Source organism: Cololabis saira, chromosome 17 (assembly GCF_033807715.1).
Source record: "Cololabis saira isolate AMF1-May2022 chromosome 17, fColSai1.1, whole genome shotgun sequence".
NCBI lineage: Eukaryota > Metazoa > Chordata > Actinopteri > Beloniformes > Belonidae > Cololabis > Cololabis saira.
The window spans coordinates 23880753-23898600 of record NC_084603.1 but is presented as its reverse complement, the minus strand read 5'-3'; the positions used below and the strand labels follow the sequence as shown (position 1 = coordinate 23898600).

The 17848-nt window shown below is 38.4% G+C and overlaps 2 protein-coding genes across 3 annotated transcripts; one reads left to right on the top strand and one right to left on the bottom strand.

Annotated features, from left to right (window-relative positions):
* Positions 1-648: 648 nt before the first annotated feature.
* On the bottom strand, positions 649-5956 carry eef1akmt2 (EEF1A lysine methyltransferase 2). Its single transcript, XM_061744624.1, has 6 exons — positions 5819-5956; positions 5226-5291; positions 4897-5011; positions 4382-4489; positions 1685-1901; positions 649-929 (listed from the first exon to the last, which is right to left on the bottom strand). The coding sequence occupies exons 1-6, from the start codon at positions 5926-5928 to the stop codon at positions 832-834; spliced, it is 714 nt and encodes a 237-aa protein (XP_061600608.1). The 5' UTR covers positions 5929-5956; the 3' UTR covers positions 649-831.
* Positions 5957-7555: 1599 nt separating this feature from the next.
* On the top strand, positions 7556-17350 carry abraxas2 (abraxas 2, BRISC complex subunit). 2 transcript variants are annotated; one of them, XM_061744623.1, is made up of 9 exons: positions 7556-7635; positions 9999-10089; positions 10660-10696; positions 11161-11227; positions 11446-11636; positions 12822-12941; positions 13478-13562; positions 13673-13790; positions 14120-17350. In XM_061744623.1, exons 1-9 carry the CDS (start codon positions 7564-7566, stop codon positions 14710-14712), a joined length of 1374 nt encoding a protein of 457 aa, XP_061600607.1. In that variant the 5' UTR covers positions 7556-7563; the 3' UTR covers positions 14713-17350. The 2 variants fall into 2 exon arrangements, with proteins under 2 accessions (XP_061600607.1, XP_061600606.1); XM_061744622.1 differs by having other exon boundaries at positions 12819-12941.
* Positions 17351-17848: the final 498 nt, after the last annotated feature.

Below are 17848 nucleotides of genomic sequence, written 5' to 3'. Positions count from 1 at the left end.
AGAATTTGGCAGTTATTAATGATGCCATTGAGCACGGAAAAGGCAGACAAGCATCCCCCCACAGAAGTCACGGCCTCCTGTTTATTCATTATGTCAGAAGTTCTTCATTATGGTCCTCTGGACCCCGAGCGCTGCTGGTTTCTAGCTTAGCCAATTAACTCGGGGCTATTCTTTGTGTAGAATGAAAGATGAATGCCATTTGCTGCCTTGCAGGAAGGAACACTAGTTTATTTTTTGTTTCTCTCAGAGACTTTTTGACTCTCTTAGGGGTCATTACAAAGTCATTTCGAGGGGGAATAATAGGATTTATGGAATGTGGGAAACAGTCAAGCCTTTTTTTCTTTTTTAGCTCAAGATAACTGAATAAATGTCTGTTTACTGACCTTATTATCCCTAATCAAATCAAACAGAATCAATAACAAGCCGACTTGCTGCCACAAACCGGCTCAGGAAAGATGTACTCACATAATTTTAGGTTACTATGGGCACACATCGTTTCAGCAATAAAAGGTGACATTAAACACTAATAAAACATGTATATAAAATGTTACCTTAAATGTAATATATCAGAAACACTGCCAAAAGGTAATGTCGTGAACAGCATGTCTGGCAAATACAAAAGCCTGCTCTTTGCAGCTGAACATAAAGTTAAGACAGAAGACAGATTTATTCCAGGTCTCAGTCAGTTGCTGCATATTTGCTTCATTAGACAAGTCTTTCAACATGAGTTCTTGATAAATGTCTTTAAGTACATAAATGCTCGTGTTCAACAGAAAAAGCTGCAGCATTAATGGATTTGAGAAAAAAATAAATCCTCTTCTGGTGCATCCATCAATGCAGTCTCCTGAAGACGAGAGCTGCCACACTGTTCCCAGTCTTGCCTCCAAACTGGAAACTGGGTGTAGGCAACTCCTGTACGAACTCAAATCCTGCAGGTCAACATGGAGAAAATGTTTCAAGTTAGGACATAGGCACTATGTAAATTAGTAGTAGTGTGTCAACAGAGATGCCAAGATTCTTTTCTTGTGGATTGAGTATTTTAAAGGGTTTAGGAGGAGAACTGTGAGTCAACAGCTATCCATCCACCATCTGTGCTGCTTCCTGGGGCCCAGTAAAGACAGCCTGTCAGTGTGAAAGATGAGCTCTCGAGCCACTTTGGCCCCCTGCAGGTTCTGCACAGTGACTGCAGGAGGACGAGTGGCAGCTAGTGGAGGCGTGCCGAACGTCTGACTTTACAAGCTGTTGTTGCCTGCAGCCTAACAAGCTGCCAGGTAACTGTTGTGACTGTGGAACTGAGTCTGTGTTTTGACAGTTGTTCAACTAAACTCTGGTAGAAAGCGTTTCCATGACAGGTAGACAACTCTGAATCAGAATGATGCACACTGAAGAAACAACATACTCTACGTGTTTTAACTTATTTGCATCTTAGCTAACAGTTGTTCACTGTGGAGTTTTAATGACAAAAGACAAAGTATCTTCCTCACAAGATAAAGACTTGTCAAGTTGTCTGTAGTCTTTTAACCCTATAATGCTGGATGTATCATATTTGATAGATTAATTTCTGAGACCTCTGTACCTGAGTTTGTGTCACTATCATACCAAATTTGATAAAAATAACACAGATCTCATAAAGCAAGTTGTTGCATAAAAATATTACCAGACGTAATATACAATTTCATCTCACCTTCTCCAAATCTCTCTATTAGCTGCTCTTTCGTCCAGTTACAAGAAGTGATAATGAAAAACCCATTGTCTTTTAGAGCATCTTTTAAAGCTTGGGCATACAGTTTTTTGCTCTCCTTGGTGTCCTCTGGATTTAAGCTTACTGCATCGAACGTTCCTTTATCGATACAGACGTCAAACCCCTTGAGTTCTCCTTGACAATTCAAGAAATCCATTTCCTGAAATAAAGAAAAAGGGAGCAATTAAACTGTGGTAAATCCCACGTATCTCCTTACATATATGGCAAAACCTGAAACTATGGGAGAATTCAATCGTTTGGAGATAAAATGTGTTTTACTTCACAGGATCAGTTTAATTTCACTGTAATAAATTCCAATCTTGACATTAAAGCAGTAAATCCTGCAGGAGTTTTTCTGCCCTGGGATTTCATAAGTGAAACAACCTTTTTTTTTATTTTTTGGTGGACAGAGGGCAGATTCAGACCTCTAGGGTGAATTCACCAGCCACACACTCTTAAACCATGGGTCACAAAATGTCAGATTTATGGCGGAGGATCGGGCGGTTCACTGCATGCAGAAATGTGCATGTGTTTAAAAACTGAAAATACTGCGGAGATGCTGAAGCAGACTGTGACTAATGTTATTGGAGACAGGCTTGACACAGATTTAAACCTGTCCCTGACCTTTGAGGGGGAAAAAAAAAGTGCACTCTGATTATTTTGGCATTCACCAGAACTGTAGAAATGACCAAGATGCCAACATTCCTCCTTCACATGCACACCACTGTGCTTCCCCATCCAGCTAAGGTCAATATTGACTTTAATGGCAGCTCTTCTGCCTGAGCAAAGCACACTTTCATAGATACGTGATGAATATAAGGAACTAGAGTATACACACGAGAGAAAACCTCACTCATCTCAAGCTTTATAGACCAGCAAGCATTTACAGCCTGAAACTTGTGCATGTATAAGCACATGTGTGATAAGTCTTGCCACTTCATTTTGCTTTGAGGCAGGTAAATGTCCATCAGATTCCAGGTCTCGCCATCCCACTCTCCCCAAGAGTAAACACAGTAACGGTTCCTCTAACCTTCTTGGGGCCAAATTCACTGTAAGCTATATTGTATTAGTGGCACTTAAGACTGAAGGCAGTTCATTCTGTATGGATGCATGATGCATCAACAGTGTGAACCTTAACAGAAGGGGATCTTTGCAACAAAAGTCTTCACCTAGCTGTACAAATATTATTTAAGCATAACAGTAGTCAATACAAAAATGTGAACATCCCACGACCCGCCACCCGCCGGTGTACATTAGACCTGACCCGCGGTTAAGACTACCCTCGTAGGTGAGCATTCGCCGGGCAGCTCCACACGCCACCCTGCATCGGACAATGTAAAAGGGGCGCACGACATGCTAGATCTGTGCATTAAAGGCAGGGTATTCGCCGATGTCTTGTGTGTATACTGTTGTTCCAATGACGTTCTCAGATTTACCATCACTTTGTGTCACTTTTGGTGAGAACTGTGTTTTGACATAGTGAGAAGTTGAAGGTAGTGGCCACAGTGACCGCTGCACCTGTCCCTACTTCATATGTAGAAATGTGAAGTTTTCCTTTTTTTATTTCAGACAGTAAATTTTGGTGAGTGGAGGCGTTTACATAAATCACATCAGATTATTTACAAAGCTTTGCACTGCACAATTCCCTGCTGAGCAGACAGTTATTTAACACTGAATAAAATTAATTTGTAATTCTTGTGATTGACAGGGGTTGTGATAGCTGGTGCACAAACACAGGTAACGAGGAAGAGGCATATGAAGTCAAATGGCAATGATGCCTTGATGCAGAAAAGTCTTATATTCTCATTCTTTATTTTCTGGAAGAGAAGCTCTTTATAGGTCTGTTTGTTTTGAACAGTATGACAGCTTCCACTACTCATAGTACACACTGCATTGGTCATTATCTAACAAAGCAGGTGGAGGCTGTGTTTGGACACTGGGTCAGTTTTAAGATCTTTCTTGGAAGGTGGAGACTCCCATTGGCGCTATTCTTTGTTTATCACACACTAATATCACCAGCTTAGTAAATCTGCGTTTATGGATTCCAACTGAAGAAAAAACACACAAAAAAATCTCAACCCTACTACAGTGAGGAGACTGAGGGGCTTCTCTTTGTTTACAACAAATTGCAGCAGATGTTTGCTGCCAAAAAGCTCTACTTTGATCTCACCAGACTACAACGTGTATTCAAAAAATCCCAGAAACTTGTAACAAAACGTGGGCACTTTCATTTCTGGTTGATCGTTTTGAAATCTGGAATTTTTTTAGAATTTGGCCAGCTGTGCAAGTTTGTGACTCACTGTAACTGTTTTCAGTACTTTCCCATAGTGACAGAGTATTAAATGGAACTGAAATCATTATTTTAACCCAGTGAAACAAGATATCATAGTACATCATTTCCAAAGGTTGACATGTTTTATTTGGTTGAAACTTTTTTTTTTTTAGTACATTTGCTTAAATGAAAAGCTAAGATTTTTGTGAATATTTTGGGTGAAAGGAGATCAGTAAACAGGATTTTTTATAGGCCTCATATTTAGAAAGCATGAAGAATACATTTAAAATCTCCCATTCAGTGAGAATGTGTTTCTTAAGACAAGACTAAGTGCTAGTCGGTGGTTTAAAAGACATTTATAAACCCACCTTTATGGTGATATCAGTCAAGCCCTCGGCCCGCAGAACACTTCTGGCCAACTCTACAGAGGCTGGAGAGTAATCAATACCAGTCAGATTCTTGTATCCGTGTTTAATCTGGGTATAAAAAAAAAAGGAAGCGAATGAAGAACAAGGTTATTCAACAATTACAGAAACATTTGTTCTGAAAAGGTTATCCAATAAAGCTTGATATGCATTGGAGGCTCAGACTACCTAAATCGTGGCCATGTATTTCACTCGGCGGTGATTAATCAGATGGTACTTGTTCAGCATTTGGGGTTGAGATTTCTGAAGTTCTTAGAAAAGTACAATAAAGGTCACTTAATAAGCTTTGACAAAAAGATCAGCTACATATGCATCCACAAACAAAATCCCTTATTACACTTACTAATCTCCAGATTATCCTGTTTTTGGAAATGTTCCTTGATTTTGTTGAACTGGTTCTTTCAAGAAAACTAAAATGAAATGTACAAGGATAACAATAATTTTCAAAATATCCACACCAATTCTACCAAAAAGGCTCCATTTCCAGTGCCGATATCAAGAATGGCAGCGTTTTCTGCGATCTTGGCCTTGTCCATCCATCTCAGCACACGGCTCATGCTTTCCTCACCAAACCTTATGAGAAAACAGAAACCCAAAGACTTTTATCAGCAGCAGAAGTTATGTTATCAGGTAAGAAAAACAATTTTAGTCATGGTTGTGCTGGTGTAACATCAGCTCCTGTAAATAGCAGATTCTGTAGACGTTTAATTTATACTGCTATTGCATTTTTGTCTGTCTAAAAGTCTTGATCAGATTATAGTTATTTTGTTTTGTTTTAGATTCTTACCATATCTCACCAATATCTCCTATGTCTTTAAATGTCTCAAGTTCTTTCTGATATGCTTCTTCCCAGCTGCAGAGAAAGGCAACCATTGACAGTTAGTGTTGAACATACTGTAGCACAATTGTCACCAGTTAAAACAAAGAATGAATGAATAAGCATCCTGAAACTATTAATTACCATAAACCATATATTACTATAAATAAAATCAGTTTTTTTTCTTGAAAGTTACCATGATAAAATAACACCTGGATATTCATGAAAAAAGCCCCAACTTTAGTGATCACAAATATAAAACATTTAATAATTTCAAAAGCCACGTTTTAAATCTAAAACCTTAACCCCAAACAGCTAACATAGAAAAGCTAAGGTTTCTTTAGCAGTTCACATCACATGCTTTAACCATCAAACCTAAGTTACAAATGCAATGTTGTACTACATTAGGAAAACATATTTTACCAAGTGTCCCTGGTGGCTCATACAACGCAGAGCAAAGTTTTAAGAGTTGCATCTGCTAGCTTTCACGCCCTATCTGGTAGCCACGGAGTCTGACGGGACGGGAGTAAGGTTAATTATATGGCCACATTGAAAACACTTACTATTCTTTGGTCCCGAGTTTTGAAGTTTCAAAATCATTATCTGAACACCTGTCTTCCTCACAGTCTGAGGTGTTTTCACAAACACGCGAGTTGTCCCTGCCGTCATCCATGCTGCAGCTGAGTCTGCCCCGTGCATACTACATTTCCCACAAGACATTGCGCGTGAGTAGCGCATCCTACACGGATGAACCGGGCGAGCGCCCAGGTAACCAGCCAATGAGGGGGCACCAGATCAAAGGACTAATCTGGACTGGACAGGACTGTCTCAGAAAATTAGAATATTGTGATTTTCTGTAATGCAATTACAAAAACATAAATGTCATACATTCTTTATTCATTACAAATCAACTGAAATAATGCAAGCCTTTTATTATTTGAATATTGCTGATCATGGTTTACAGTTTAAGAAAACTCAAATATCCTATCTAAAAAAAATTTAATATTCTGGGAATCTTAATCTTAAACTGTAAACCATAATCAGCAATATTAAAATAATAAAAGGCTGCAATATTTCAGTTGATTTGTAATGAATCCAGAATGTATGACATTTTTGTTTTTTTAATTCCATTACAGAAAATAAAGAACTTTATCACAATATTCTAATTTTCTGAGACATTCCTGTATATGTAATATCTTGCTGGAAGAGAAGCAAAAAGGTACAGCAGTAACCAATTATACAGTAAAAATACATTAAAATAATAATAATAATAATAATAATAATAATAATAATAATAATAATAATAATAATAATAATAATAATAATAATAATAATAATAAAATAAAAATAATTGCGTTTGAGTGAGTGTGCTGTCCCCTACCTTCACATCAGCTCATTCAGTAGGCCTGTTTGATTGTTTAGTCATATGCTGTAATAGTTTTGCATGTAGTCCTCAGACAGGCCATATATGATGGAAATGATTATAAAATGTTAACATTTTACATTGGCATGTGAGTCTTATTCTGATTGGAGCATCAGTGTAGTATGGCGTTTGTAGACTCATGTCTAATCTGTGGTATTACTCTTAGTTGGTTGCTTGTCTTACATTTATTTGTATGAATATTGAGCATGTACTTCAGCAATACGTTCATGTAGAATTTGTAGAATTTATGAAAGGATAGCCCCTTGAGATGTAACATCTCATTTTCAAGGGGTTCCCATAAAACATACAACATTACAATATATTACATTACAGTACAGACATACATAAAACAAACACAGACAACTTGCTCACCCTCCCACACACAACCCCTACACACATAAGTCTCGTTACAAAGAAGACTAATTGAATAACTGAAACAATGAGATCAATATAACATAACAGAGAAAAAATGAATAAATAGAAAAAAAGGACAAAAAATACATAAATAAAATAAAAACATAGGCAATTTGTTTTAAGATGAGAATATAATGACAACTTAAAATAATGAAAAGAGGTAATAGAACGCAAAAAGAGAGGAAGATTATTCCAATCTGATGGAGCTTTAAAATAAAATAATGTAAATCTATAGTAAATTTCCCTTTTTTTACCGTAAATGTGGGAAGAGAGGGCACTTCAAGTGTGGGGCACCACACTTAAGCCTAAATTATGGTTCCGCGTTAAATCGACGCAGAGCCTACGGTGTAGTACGGTGCGCGTCACTGCGTACCCTACGCCGTAGGCTCTGCGTTGGTGTAACGCGGGACCATAAATCAGAGCGCGTCTGCCACCGCAGGGGTTGCTGGGATTGCTAGGGATGCTTCAATCATGGCGGCATCCATTTCAGGTTATACTTTTAGTTCTGTGTGTTTTCACAGCGCCAACAGCAACTCAGACCATGTAAGTATCTGCATCTGTTCCGACGCGACGCCCTGCAGCGGCCGCTCAAGCGTGTGCAGCTCCGTAACGCGTGTAGTCCTCCGTTACCTGTGTTAGTTTATGTTGTTTTCCCACTGTCACTATCCTGTTGCTGCTAGCTGCTGTGGGGCCGTCTATCACCCGGCAGCTCTGCTCTGATCAGACTGGAGCTGCAGCAACAGAAAAGCAACCTAAAATAACACAACCAATTACAGCTGCAAGTGTTAACTAGCTGGATATGTTATTTGCTGTGGAGATCTGTATTTTTCCCAATACCTGCTGTATCGGAACATGCAATGCAATGTGGAAACTTTGAGCTCCATGGAATAGCCAGCACCGGGCTCCTTAGCGTGTTAGCGAGGCTAAATCGACGCAGAGCCTACGGCGGCGGGTACGCGGGGCGCACACCGTACGTTGTTGATATAACGCAGAACCATAAATCAGCCTTAACAAGTGAAGGGACTTCCGTGTGCAGCTGCACAGTCACGTCCACCTGCTATAATCTGTACATTAACTATCACATCAATAACAGTAAAGTCAGGAAACTTTTTAATATGGAAGGTTATAGCTGAGTAATTTAATGTGTCATGTTTTTGCGTTGTTAGACTTTCAGTAATGTTACTTGAACTCAAGTTTGTTTTTTTGTCTATTAACCACAAAGATCCTTATCCTTTCTATAATTGGATGGGCTTATGTTTAGTGTTTGTAAACCCAAGAAGAGGATAATTTGTGATTAATGGATAGACGAAGAAGCCTTTCAGGAGCGTTTTAGTGAGCTCAGCTGACGCTGTTTGCATTTGTTTTCCTCAGTTGTCTCTGGTTTAGGTTCAGGTTTCCCTGCATTCCTGGGGAGTTATTTAGTTCTTATCTCTGGGCCATGGTGAAAGGGATCCTTACTTAAGTTCAAGTAGTAAGTCCAAAGTTTATAAGGCTATACATTCCTTCTTCACAGACTTTACTAAATGTAAAGTTCTTTGAGTTTGAGGAAAACTTGCTTTGCTGTTCACAAAAATTCACATTGCAGATTGTGAAAGTTGCATCGTAGAACCATAGCTCCCTTTGTTTTTACAGTCATTGCTAACGAATCAGCAGTGTCAGGCCATGGGACACAACCACCTTTGTCCACAAAATGTGATGAATCACGCTTTTCCTTATTTTGGGGGATTTATTTATTTTTTTTATGTGTGTGTCTGCATGTTCCCTTGATAATGATGTTGATGTCATTCGATGTTCACTAAAATGCAGATGTCAAACGTAAGTTAACTACCTTAAGACAAACAGTGGGTAGTTCCTGTTGTTCATTTTGGTTTTCATTCATTTGTAGTTAGAACTTTTTGAAATTCTTGGAAGGCACAAAAAGGCTTTCCATTGTTATGGAGATGAAACAAAACAAAAGCATTGCCCCTTCACACAAGCTTTAAGTGTGTCTCAAGGAGCTTAAAGCTTGGATGGCTCGGAACTTCTTATATTTTAATGAATAGAAGACAGAGTTGATTGATTTTGGTCCTGGTGTCACCAGCGGGTTTTCCTCTGTGGATATGAGCCCCATAGGTCAGTATGGAAAGCTTGCTGTCACACACCTGGGTTTTAAGATGGTGCATGGTTGATATTTATCTTCTTTCAGCTGAGACAATTGTAAAAGATTCAAAACATTATGTCAGTGGATCACCTTAAAACAGTGACCCGTACCTTTATTACAACTTGGCTACATTACTTTGATTCCTTGTATGTTGGCATTGACCTCTTCTTCCTGATGGGGAAAAATGTTAATGCAACCATGTAACGGAACATGGAAAATAGAGCACATGTCCATTTTAAAGTTGTTTTTAAAATAATTTTGTTTTTAAATCTTTAAATGGTCTTGTCCTGCCCTACTTCTCTGTGCTGCTGCTTACACTCCCCACCCTGTTCAGTCAGATCAGCTGATCAGCTGTTCCTGGGTGTGCCAAGACACAGCAGACATTCAAGGGGGACAGGGCTTTTGCTGTTGCACCTCCCAAATATTGGAATTGGTTGCCATTATGTTTTAGAAAGGCTTCTTCCTCAACTGTTTTTAAATCAGCTCTTAGGAGCCATTTCTTTCACTTGGGATTTGACCCAGGGTTAGATTTTTATTTTATATTGATTTATTGTTTTATGTTTTTAATTGTGTCTTTTAGTTTATTTATTTTACTCATATTTGCTTTTATTCCTATGTTCAGCGGTTGCTGTTTTCAAATACTTTTTATAAATAAAGTTTGCATGGCTAAATCTTTAGGAAAAATATCAATTGACAACTTGATTTTTTTTTCACTGTTTTTATTATTTTCTGGGTGTTTCTTTGAATATATAATGTGTTTACACAGGAGGGCTTCCTATTAGGAGATGTCAGGCAAGAAGAGACTGTAAGCATCAGCGACGCACAGATCAGCAGTGCCGAATTCGTCCAAGTAGTAGGTGAGTTGTTAGATAAACACAGATTTTGTGAGATTTCAATGTCAGCAGTACATGTAACAAGTGATGTGATTAAATAAACTGTGACAACAGCTTTAAGTCACAGTAAATAAAGTGCGAGCTTCATGAATTAAATTTTTAAACTTTGAGAATATTTTGACGTAAGCAAGACATAATTAGGCCTTATTTTTTAAATTCATTTACTTATTTTAAAGATTTTGTGGAATTAGTGGCCTTTTATTGTGAAAGTTGGTGGACAGGAAATGGGTCGAGAGAGGGGAAAACAAGCAGCAAAGAGCGACAGGCCTGGACTCGAACCTGCACAGGGTGATAGCCTTTGTAAATGGCGCACACTCAATCCACTGAGCTATCCAATTTTGCCTTGTTTTCTGTGTACCTGCTAGTCTTTGTCAATTGCTTTGCATTTTGAAACCTAAATCTCTCAAAATCATGACTTACTTGGACACTGTAATGTATTACCATTGTTATTGCTATGTAAATGTTGTTACAATATTATGACTGCTCTAAAAAGAGTGTTTAACTAAAACATTTCTCATTGTTTATTTCCACCAGAAATACACAACCACGTTCCGTGTACACATTTGTTTAGGTAAGCTATGAGCTCTGCTATTACAAACTGTTGTCGATGTAGGTGGTGTTAGGTGCCATTTTTCACAATTTATACCAGTGTTTTACAGATATTGTTGTCATTAATGATCCGCAACAATTTAAACCACAGTAAGCTTGAAAAACATTAAAGATCTACCTTGAAATGTTGTTGTTGTATGGTTTAAAAAAAACATTGTATGGTAGATTGTAAAGGGGCATTATACAGAAAGTGTTGTCAACTTAATATAAGTAAAAAATATTCTCATATTTTTCTCAGTCATATTCTTCATTTATACAGCTATGTCAGCTCCCTTATGTCCATTTTAAGACGGACTGAATTAATTAGACATTGGACAGTAGATGGCTCCATCTGACAACACTGTGCACTGGAAGAAACCTGTGGCAGAGGAGCAGCAGGAACAACTTGAATATGTTTCAACTTGGTTTCTTTTTCCCTCTCCTCAGCTTTTATGACTACACAGGTAAAATCAACGAAGAAAATTTCAACAGCATTCTTAAAGATAGGCGGAAAGTGAGTCATTTTATTCTTATTTTTGTCTTTTTTTCATTTTATTAACCTCGTACCAAAGCTGGGCTGATATTGAAACTAATTAATTTGATGATTTTTTTTTTCTTAATTTCTTGATGTATGTATATTTTTATTTTAAACCCATGATTGACTACAAACTTATGTCGTATTTTGCATCTCAAACTATTTAAGTTTAATAAAGTATTTCTTTGGCTGTGTAGAATGTAATCGGTTGGTACCGGTTTCGAAGGAACACACAGCAGCAGATGTCGTTCAGAGAGCAGATCATCCACAAACAGCTCACTGAGCTGCTCGGTGTGCCCGACCTCGTCTTCCTTCTTTTGAGCTTCATCTCTACTGCCAACAACTCCACACATGCACTGGAGTATGTGCTCTTCAGACCAAACCGCAGGTGATAACAGCGTGTTGACCTGCATGAACGCACACAAACCTGGTATCTTGTCAGACTGTTGAGTGTTCATCATATTTGAGTTAATCCGCAGCACATATAAGGGGATATGATAGCATGCTGCTCTCCTTGATAATGCTGACCTCATTCCGAGTCATTCTCTGCTTTCTAAAGAAATATGCTCTGCTCCAGTTCAATACGCCTTATCTGTACTTGGCTGCACTACAGCTTATACAAATATCATGCTCCAGTTTAAACCCTCCTTCAGCACATTTCTAAAACTTCTGCAACTGGATTCTTTCTGACCCTTTTAAAAATTCCCCCAAACAAATGGAATGAAAGTTGAAATCATTGTTGATGTTGAGCCTATTTCCCTTCCATCTTAAAAGCTATCATTCTTTACATATTGATTTTCCTGTAGAATGTTTATAAATACGGCTGCAGTGTAACTGTAAAGGTTTTTATCTGGCATTTCTACTCTACACCTGATAAACTCAGAAAAACATATTGGGCAGTCTGGAAGCTGCCTATTTACTGCAGTTGCATTTGTTTGCACATATATCCTTCTTTTTCTGCTTAACTTCAATGTTGCTTTAAAAGCTACAAAAAATGCTGCTTGTAATGTAAAGGTGTAAAGTGAGTTTCTGATAGAAAAGAGAATTTTCATTTAACTTGCATATATACAGTCATTTTATTTATTTAGTTTTACAAGTTATAATTTACAAATCAAACATAAGTTCAACAGAACACACAAGAAGAAATCAAAAATCCCATCGAACCCCCCCCCCCCACAAATACCAGATATATAGAGTTCAAAGTATGAAATATAAAGTTCAATATTCAGAGTTCATATAGCCAGATAACAAAAAACAAAAAAGAGATACAATAGTAAAGATGACTGAAGTAACAGAGGTTTAGAGTACTATATTGTCCATATCTTCAACAAACATTAAGAAAGGCTGCCATATGTTATCACATTTTCTAGTAGATCCCCTGATTGTGTATCTGGCATATATAAGGTTTTTGATTTGAAATTTGACATGGTCTATTCACAACATTATGTCTGAAACGTTATTAGTGGGATTACAATTTGTCATTTCAGTTTCTGGAAATAAACATGCTGTGTTTTGGTATGGTTACAATATTTTTTGTCTCTAAAGATGCTAACTGGTCATTTTTACCCAGTAGGTACAACCAGAGGATTACACTCACTATCCCAAACCTTGGGAACACGAGCCAACAGGAATACAAAGTCTCTTCAGTGCCCAACACCTCTGTCAACTATGCCAAGGTCATCAAAGAGCATGGGTAGGTTTTGGGCCCCAATTTTAGCGCTTGACTGGTGTTTGACAACCAATCGGGCTATCACCTGTACCGGTATCCTGTTTGTGTGGTGTTGCAGCATTCCACTGTTTTCACCTAATGATATAGTACAGATTCACCTTGAGGACATAACTTTATACAACTGCCACCCTGCATTCTTGTGCCTAACTGTGTTACAGTCGGTACGTGTGTTGGCTTGTATTTCTGTGTCTTTGTATCTAAACTTAGATTCACCGTTTCTGTAGTAGATGAGTGTTATCTAGACTAAGGATTTAGTCAGACCTCTCTTTCCACTATCTGAGATCATCCAGTTTTCAGCTCAGCTTACTCACCTAGTTTGTTTTTGTGTGTTTGGTGAGTGTGAGACAGTCAAAGCTAATTTAATCTACACTTTAACAACTTGGCCATTTTTGTTGTCTTAACACTTTTATATAATGGGATCTCGATCTTTATTAACAAACTCCTTAATGTTCTAGTTTTTAAAATTTAATTGAAGTCTGAATTTGTAAATACTTTTGCAGTGCCGAGTTTTTTGACAAAGATGGAGTAATGAAGGATATCCGAACAATATTCCAAGTTTACAGTGCACTGCAAGATAAAGTCCAAGTAAGTTGACTACACCTGTCTGTTTGATGTTTCATAAAACATAGATTTTTAAATTGTTTGTCCACCTGTTTTTCTTTAATCTACCTTTTTCTTTTTTGGTAAATTTGTAGGCTGTGTGTGTGGAGGTCGAACAAAGTGAGCGTGTTAAAGAGAAAATCCAAGAGGACGTGAACAAACTCAAACAACAAATTGCTCTCAGGAAGCACAGGACTGCAGCCGAGGAAAGAAGTATGTATATGTGTGTGTATGTATATGTGTGTGTGTATGCGTGTGTGTGTGTGTGTGTGTATGTATATATATATATTATATTAGTGCTGGCCAACGATTAAAATCTTGCTGTTCAAAAGTCGCTTTTCATTCTCCATCTTTCAGTTCACCAGTCTTTTCCTCGAACTACGGGTGCCGTCAAGCGCCTGAAATGATACGCCTCTTTTATATATATATATATATATATATATATATATATATATATATATGCTTCAACTAATTGAAGCATAAACATGTTTTACTCCACGGAATTGACCTTTTTTAACATTTACATCCTTTTTGTTGGACAGGGCTCCGTGAAGTCCAAAATGCAGACTCCCATTCCACTCCAGAGGAGACCACTAAAACTTCTGAGGCTTCACCTCTATCCAGGATAACCTTCCGCACACCCTCAGCTCCAGAGCGGCCCAGTACCTCACCAAACCCACCCTCTTACACTGACCTCTTATCCCAAGATGACAATCTGCTGTCGTCTTCTTCCCCACCCACCAGTGCTGCTCTTTTGCCCCGGCCTCAAGCTGTGGGCTCTCCAGGACACCCGACCCCGGCCCCGCTGGGGTCAGACCTGGGCCTGGGAATGGGCCTGGGCCTCGGCACCAGTTCCACTCCTAATCCCATTAGCAATCCCAGCACTCCATACCTTGGAAATGGTGATGGATCAAGCTCTGATTCATTAGACAGACAAGCTGCAGGACAGGAGGATGATGACGACCACGATGAGGATGATGATGATGATGAAGAGGAAGAAGATGACAGTAGCGAATATGAGAACTTAGTGAGTGAAGGTCCTCGTCTGCCAATTGTTTCTGTCAGTGCTTTAGCTCAAGGCCGACCAGCTGCCCTCAGCCCTGATGGGGACGCTCATGGCTCACAAACCACATAGAAGAGTGTCACAGGACATGTGGGGGACACAAATAAATGACATGCACCTTGAGAGGTGGGCATCTGAAGCAATCAAAGATTAGCAAATGTTGACAAAAGAAGTGCCAGTCCTGAAAGTGAAAGGCATACACAAGTGGTGTCCCACTGTGTATTATTCTTATTGTCTTAGTATGATCTCCATTTTAAGGGGAAACCTTGCCAGGCTTTGCAGTTGCACCTCACTGGGGATTTAAAATGTTTTTTTGTTTTGTTTTTGTTTGGATTGAGGCCCTTTAAGGTACTAAAGTGTGGATCTGTCAGGTTTCAGGGTCAGAAGTGGATTATACAATGCCGTTTATGCCAGCTGGTTGGCAAACTGGCTTTATAAAACACAGACCCACACTTTCTGTATGTTTTGTGTCTGCATCTTTTTGTGTCACATTTGCATCACCAACTTTAAGTATCATTTCTTGCAATATCTCTTGCACTTTTTCTTTTTCTTTGAAACAGTCCCTCTAAGAAAGCAAAGGGAAATTATTTTGCAGCCTTCAAACAATTTTAATCAGAGTAGACAAGTGGTTGATTACCTTTATTTCTTAATTTGATGAATATGAGGAACGTATATCTATATATGTAACTATAAATACTTTGTCAATGCCTACTTCTCCTTTGATTTTGGACTTAGTGTTCCACGGTCTGATTAATCATACAGTTGCCTATTTAAATTATAAGAAATAGATTTCAAGGAAATTTAACCTGCCACAATGGGTGCTTTATATCTACCTAATATATATATATTTTTGTCAGATTAACAGTTAATCTTATTGGATTGACTATAGTGTGGGTGTCTTTTTCTTCATGGATAACACTGAAATTGTATGAGCTTTGCTGCACTTAACAACATTTAAGATTTCTTTATTATTGTGCTATACCAATGCTGACATGTTATGCCACTTGACTAGTTGTCTTTGACCACTCTGAGCCAAACACAGCTCAACTTTTGTGCATTGTATGGGGTTCACAGGGCAAACACAGTGTACTGTAGCTTTACTAAACAGATGCTTCAAGTTCCCTTCTGCTGCTGCAACAGAGAGCTACTACTAAAAATTGCATCTGTCTCTTCTTCATATTCAAACCTGGCTGCTACTTCTATTTTTATCATGCTGGTTGTCTCAACTTGTTATTAAAATTGCAATGGAAGGCTAACTACCACCCTCTGTAGTGTGTGGATTGTAACCTTGGTAACAGAGACTGATCTTATCTTACTTTTTTTTTTTTTTTTTGCATATTTGACCTCAGAACTAATTTATTCTGGCCTTTGGGTCAGTGTTTTGCAAACGGACCTGGATAATGTGATGAAACCATCATGGCCCTGTTTCAGTACACAGTGCCTTTCACTTAAGGGCAGTCTAGCTGCACACAGATATGTCACAGGTTTCTCTTGAGGTGTGACATTTGTGTTTCCAATGATCAGCTTATGTTTCTTGTTTTATTTTTTTATACCTGCAGCTATTTGCATCCTTTCCCTAAATGTTGTTTTCTTCTCCTAAAACGATCATGCTCTATTCTCCCTTCTTAGTCACTGAATGCTTCAAAGGGGACCTGTTTCTCATGGTTGCAAATATCACTTTGCTTGCTTTATTATTTTTGACTGGAATTGCAATTAAGTCTGAGTAACTGAACAGCCGATAAAGCAAAGTTGGTGATGAGAATGACTGACATGCAGATGATTGACTTCACATCTGGCCCATATAAAGACATAGTATGGATTTATTTGGGTGTAGAGCATCCTCATTGCATGATTAGTTCTAAACAATGTTAAATTCAGCATGGACACGTTTTTGCACTACACAAGACATGTTTGTGGTGGGAGACCCTTTGCCTTGTGAACAAGCTCTGCTTTATTTACACAGCCTGTTTGTACGTCATGTTTTTTTGCCTTAGGGGTCATTTCACTTGCCCTGATGTGTAATGCCAATGTGTCACTGACCAGGAACTGGCACTCAAAATATTGCTGTTGCTTAATAATCACCCAGAGTAACACAATCACACAATGGAGAAGGAAAAAAAAAAAAGAACGAAATGACAAAGTCTGTTTTGTTAGGAGTCTGGTTTCCTTTAATACTGGAACATAATAGGCATAAATAATGAATGTATAATAGACAGTGGAGTTGGGGGTAGCATTTCAACAGCACTTACTGTATAGGCTTGTCTCAGTCTAGTGTTGTGGTGGCGTAGAACTGCGGCTCTGTATTGGTCCTCTCTCCATCCTGATCTTAAGATCTGAAATGATGAAGTCTTTATCTGTGGCCTTCACTGGTATAACCTCATCCTCATGGCCAGAGTGAAAACCAGCAAGGCTTTGGCGCAGAAGACCACTGGCATAAAGCATGAGAAGATTGTTAGGATGCAATAGCTTTTCCAGTTTCAACATAATACAAATATACACTCATGTACTCTTGCCGTATGGGGTGACACCTTCACTTCCTTCGTGGAGTGACCATTGTAATAACACCTCCCTAAAGCACAAAGTCCAGTGCACTTAACTTAAGTCTTATTGACTTTGTTCTGGATTTGTGTACTCTGAAAACTGAGCAAGGACTTGCATGGAGGAGCACAGAGAACAAGGTGCTTACATTGGGGGATAATAAATGAGACATACATATGTGACATCATGTGCGTCTGTTTTATTAGGGTAATGGCAAACTGGTTTAAATATGCAGTGTGTGTATGTGTGTATAAACATTATTTGCATAGTTTTAGAATAGGAAATATTTAAAATTCTCTTTTTAAAACCTATTTTGCACTTTTAAAAAGGGATGAAGAAATGTGGAATTACCCTACACTTTAGTTTTTACTAGGCTTTTGAAATAGCCGATGCACACATTGACAATTTGACACCAGTAGAATGAGTATATTTATTTTTTCTTTCTAAACTAAAACCATGACAAAGGGCATAGCTAATGTTCAAAAACATTCTCTGGATGCGATTCCCCATAAATAATAACAGTCCTGCTCTTGCAACTGTTGCACAAACCGCCATGCATTACTGCAGACCGCTTGCTGCAGTATTTTTACGATGACATCATCCCCTTATCCCTTTTGAGATGATACCACGTGGTTTTCTACAGATCTACCACATTAGGATGCACAGCATG

Excerpts from the sequence above, each read along its gene's own strand:
- eef1akmt2 (XM_061744624.1), bottom strand. The coding sequence starts at position 5,928 with ATGGATGACGGCAGGGACAACTCGCGTGTTTGTGAAAACACCTCAGAC. Across the intron at positions 5,012-5,225 it reads GGAGATATTGGTGAGATATG|GTTTGGTGAGGAAAGCATGA; the intron begins GTAAGAATCTAA and ends TTTTCTCATAAG. Across the intron at positions 1,902-4,381 it reads TGACTGATATCACCATAAAG|GAAATGGATTTCTTGAATTG; the intron begins GTGGGTTTATAA and ends TCTTTATTTCAG.
- abraxas2 (XM_061744622.1), top strand. The coding sequence starts at position 7,564 with ATGGCGGCATCCATTTCAGGTTATACTTTTAGTTCTGTGTGTTTTCAC. Across the intron at positions 10,697-11,160 it reads CCGTGTACACATTTGTTTAG|CTTTTATGACTACACAGGTA; the intron begins GTAAGCTATGAG and ends CCCTCTCCTCAG. Across the intron at positions 13,563-13,672 it reads CACTGCAAGATAAAGTCCAA|GCTGTGTGTGTGGAGGTCGA; the intron begins GTAAGTTGACTA and ends GTAAATTTGTAG.